We start from the raw sequence: 4,200 nt of genomic DNA, 5'->3' as shown, positions 1-4,200 counted from the left end.
GCTCCATCGAGCGGCAGGGTAGGTCTCCTCCAGCCCCTGCTCCTGTCCCTCTTTCGGGACGCCTCCTCTGTTTGTTAGAATTTGCATCTCCTGTGCTACTTCCTTTGGGAGGCCTTCTGCCGCGTAAGATTTCAAATTCTGTTCCATGAAGCATTTGCTAGTCTACACATGAAAGCAACCTGAATTCACCTTATTTAGGGCACCGGAACAATATACAAGTCTGAAAGACAGACGTCTGAATCTATTGTGTCTGAAACCACAACGTATTGTTCCGTGGAGTGAATAGTTGGCGCAGTTTGGGAGAAGTCCTGTTGTGTCAAACTGAATACCGTGATTGAATTAAATTTTGGATGCAGGGAGTTTGACAACAAATTCGCTGCCTCCATTATTTTTTGCGAAAGATTATTGCTTACTTGCTTCATTTGATCAACCAATTGCGCGTGTGAAAACTGATTTGTATGATGTCAATCATATGAAACAATCTGATGCTCAAATTAGCCGGATAAAGATTTTTATAATTTTAATCAAGCCTCAGTGTTGCAGTTATTGCCCTGTCTGTAAGAAATAAATCATAGTAATAATACATCCACTTATACTATAGCCATAAGAACATTTTGAGCTATATTCTAGTATATTCTCTTATAAAGCTTTCTTAAGGTAATAGAGTAGCAAAAAAGGTCTGACCTTATATTCATAATGCTAAATCTTGTCATTTCGAACAATTGGTCTAGTAGAATGAACAGCGTGTATAATCGAAAAAGTGACCAATGCATTTGGTTTTATTTCAAGTCTTTCAATACATTCCAGTGTTCATATACAAGTTAGTCAAGTGCTCCAAGTGGAGTAATAACCAGCGGTAGCATCCCGGTAATTTAATTACTAAATTGTTGTTCTGGCATCCTCTAAAGTGGGTGCTATGATTTCTGCGCTGGCACCAGTTGGTAACTTGCTGTAAACATTCCATGTGGTCGCCTCTGCTGTAAATAATGTGTTCATGTTAACATTGGATGGTTGGATGAAATCGACATCAGCAGCCACGTCCGCTCGACAGGTCGAGCAGAATCATTTTCCTGCTTAGACGGCACATTTCCTAGTAACGCCCATGACTTTTGCCAAAAGAGCTTGCCCTCTATGTCTGTTGTCTCACTAGACAGCGAAACTCACAGATCGAGTCAAGTAGAAAGATGCAGGACATTTGCACAAAAATCCTTGAGGTACCAAGTATTGCAGGCCTAACTCTTCACACGAAGCCCCTTGTTCCAGCCCAAATGTAATCCCATCTCTCATGCATCAGCGTGGGTTGCCGGAGCGTGCCGCCAACCTCGCCGAATCAACCTCTCTGAGCCTCACAACCACCAGATCTGGCCTTCCTGAGCCTTGCCGTCAGCTATTCCACCAGCCCCATGACGTGACACTGCCATATCCTGCCATGACGAGGTCCACCGCCGGCTTCTCGTGCGCCGCTGTCACTTGTTCTTCCAAACGACCGTGAACGCCCCTATGCACACAACCCCTTCGGCCGAATATGTCCGCTGCCCGAGTGTGACCCTTCGGTGGTTGCATCTTCCTTGATACCCGTCCTAGATTCGTATCTAGGTGAAGTTTCTTGTTCTGATCTGGGGTGCGAGACTGAAGGTTCAGCAGGGTGGAAAATTGATTTTCAGTTCATGGGAGATCATGAATTGTTGTATTTTTTGTTCATTTATTTTTATAGTGTTTATTCATGATCTGGATGTTTGGATCGGGTTTTAAAATTTGAATGGTGGTTCGACTTTGCTGTTCATGATATTTGTACAGAACCTTATTCATAATCGTAAATGCTGTTATTTTTCAGTTTGTACGTTATTTAACTTTGTATGGTGGAATTTTTGTATCCAACAAATTGCATGCGTTCATCTGTTCGTGTGTGTGCTGGGAAATCTCAGGCCTAGAAATATGTATGAATTCGTGGGAGAAAATCCATTCTGCAATTACTGTATGCGTTCATGGCAGGAACCTCATCTTCAGTACTTTCTGTGAGTACTGAACTACCAAGTGCAGTTTGAACATGTATAGGTGATGGCTGACGGTGGGTGGATCACATGCAGCATTATGAGATGATAGCAGGGGCTTTGCACAAAGTTATCAAACCCTTCCGGTCTTGCTTAATCTGTACCTTGCCTTATAAATCGAATGGTTGATATGGCTGGATCGCACGATCTCACGCCAAGTGCAGATCCTATACTAGTCTTCCTCTATTTTATGGTGTCCTCTTTTTCTTTATTATTAGTACATTAGTAACATCTTCTGGGTGCCAATCTATCTTATAACTGACAAGGAAAAACATCAGTTATCCATTGGCCATGTGTGTATAAGTCAAATTTTCTTACTGTCCACGCATGTCTTAGAAACCATTTTTTGGCAATCTATAGCTTGTATTAATATCTACTATTATCCAACCAGGTTTATGATATGGAGACCACCTACCTACAAGAATCTAATCAATTCGGAAGCGTGCTGAAGGGTTTTGAATCATTCTTGTCATCGTCAAAAAACACTGCTAAGTAAGAGACCTTTCTATTATTTATATTTGAATAAAATCTATGAACTGTTAGGGGTTCTTCTCTGTATGGAGAACGTCATTTGTCCATCCTTTTCTATTATCATGTTCTTTGATTACCATTTATATTTATCAGAACTCAGGTCTCAGATTTTGCTTAGAGTCTCTGTTTTATTATTACCATGAGCTATATTGATTGGGTTACGGTATCTGACCTGGCTTTGTATACCTACTATGCCACTAACCATACATAATAATTAGCTAACAATTGGGTCAATGATCAATAGTGCTAGATATACATCAGGGATTAACCCTGAAAAAATAAGTATGCCAGTGTTCTATGATATTATAGACTTAAGTCAGTTTCTTTCTTTGTTGCATGAGTACTTTATATTGAACATAATCTTTTTCGGGTTGATGGCAACCAGTTGACTATGTGGAACTAGTCGTATGTCACTATTCTGCAGAAGCAATATGTATTTAGCATGCATTTATGTTTTATTTTTTCAAGCAATAGAGACACTAGATCTCACATAGATGGAATACTCATGATGGCATGTGCTTCGTTTCAGCCTCAAGCGGTCAAGGAAGTTTCAGGTTGATGAGAGACTATTCTCTCTGTCATCGGTTACTTCTCCAGCGGTATGAGCAATAGTGCCAGTACCACTGGAAAGCACTAGCCTTCCTACTTATTACTTCCTTTCCCTATTCAAAATTAATGAATTCGCTGATGTTGAACGTTATTCTTGTATATAATTTCCAGGTTGAAGAACAACTGGCTGCGCGAGATGGTAAGCTTTACTTATTTCTGTTTTCAGTTGAAACCTGCAGCAGCTAATAATAAACTGAATTGAATACTCGTGCCACCCTGGCAGAGGCAAGAGAATATGCAGGTCGTTCAAAGGGCGCAAGCACTCCAGCTAATGGCCAGTAAGTTTCAGATAGCTTTGCGGAAAAACTTTGGCTCGTGCAGTGATTAACAAAATGTTTAGCAGGTTTGCCTGTTTTTCTGATATCTCGTACTACATTCTTTTGGCAGAGGGAAACCAAAGAAGGGAGGGCGTCCTGGAGGGAGAGACGGCAAGAGAATACGCCCATCGAACGATCCAGACTTGGACGATGAAGATGACTACTAACCCTCGCATGTTTCAGGCATCTTTTAACTTTGTGTCCGCGTCTAGTTCCGTCTTTGTGTCAACCTTTAGGCTTTAGCCTTGTTCTCTTGCAAATCCAAACCAGCGTTGAGGAACTCCCAGCTCATCTGCTTGCTTGAGCGTGCTTCTTTTCCATGCCTTTTCCTGTTTTGCCCTTTGTAACATATAAGGTAGCAGCAAGTTAATTAGATGGTGAAAAGTTGTGTGGACATTATTCTATTTCTTATAACGAAATATGTATATGGCAACCGTGTGCCAGATTGCGAAACTGTCACACGCCTCCCGATTTCCTTCCTTTCCTGCATGTCCTTCCCGACCTCCCTCTTGATTTCTTTCCTTTTCTGCACGCCTCCCGATCTCCTTCCTTTTCCGCGGGCACACCCGCTCGTGACTTCCTAATTTTCGTAATTGTCAATTATGGCTCCATGCGACTTCCCAATTTTCGGGCAAAAATAATGGTTGGACTAGGATTTGATCTCTGGTCTGCAGGTAATCAATAAAGGGAAC

At 41.5% G+C, this 4,200-nt stretch overlaps 1 protein-coding gene across 1 annotated transcript; it reads left to right on the top strand.

The window, feature by feature from the left end:
* Positions 1-6: 6 nt before the first annotated feature.
* On the top strand, positions 7-3,962 carry LOC125514256 (chromatin modification-related protein MEAF6-like). The gene is made up of 6 exons (XM_048679550.1): positions 7-18; positions 2,444-2,543; positions 3,112-3,181; positions 3,303-3,330; positions 3,415-3,469; positions 3,579-3,962. The coding sequence occupies exons 2-6, from the start codon at positions 2,452-2,454 to the stop codon at positions 3,673-3,675; spliced, it is 342 nt and encodes a 113-aa protein (XP_048535507.1). The 5' UTR covers positions 7-18; positions 2,444-2,451; the 3' UTR covers positions 3,676-3,962.
* The last annotated feature ends 238 nt before the right edge of the window (positions 3,963-4,200 follow it).

Source organism: Triticum urartu, chromosome 6, assembly GCF_003073215.2.
Source record: "Triticum urartu cultivar G1812 chromosome 6, Tu2.1, whole genome shotgun sequence".
Taxonomy (NCBI): domain Eukaryota; kingdom Viridiplantae; phylum Streptophyta; class Magnoliopsida; order Poales; family Poaceae; genus Triticum; species Triticum urartu.
This window is presented reverse-complemented; position numbering and strand designations above follow the sequence as displayed.

Coding starts and splice junctions, on each gene's coding strand:
- LOC125514256 (XM_048679550.1), top strand. CDS start 2,452: ATGGAGACCACCTACCTACAAGAATCTAATCAATTCGGAAGCGTGCTG. Junction 3,182..3,302: donor CATCGGTTACTTCTCCAGCG/GTATGAGCAATA, acceptor TATAATTTCCAG/GTTGAAGAACAACTGGCTGC. Junction 3,470..3,578: donor AGCACTCCAGCTAATGGCCA/GTAAGTTTCAGA, acceptor TTCTTTTGGCAG/AGGGAAACCAAAGAAGGGAG.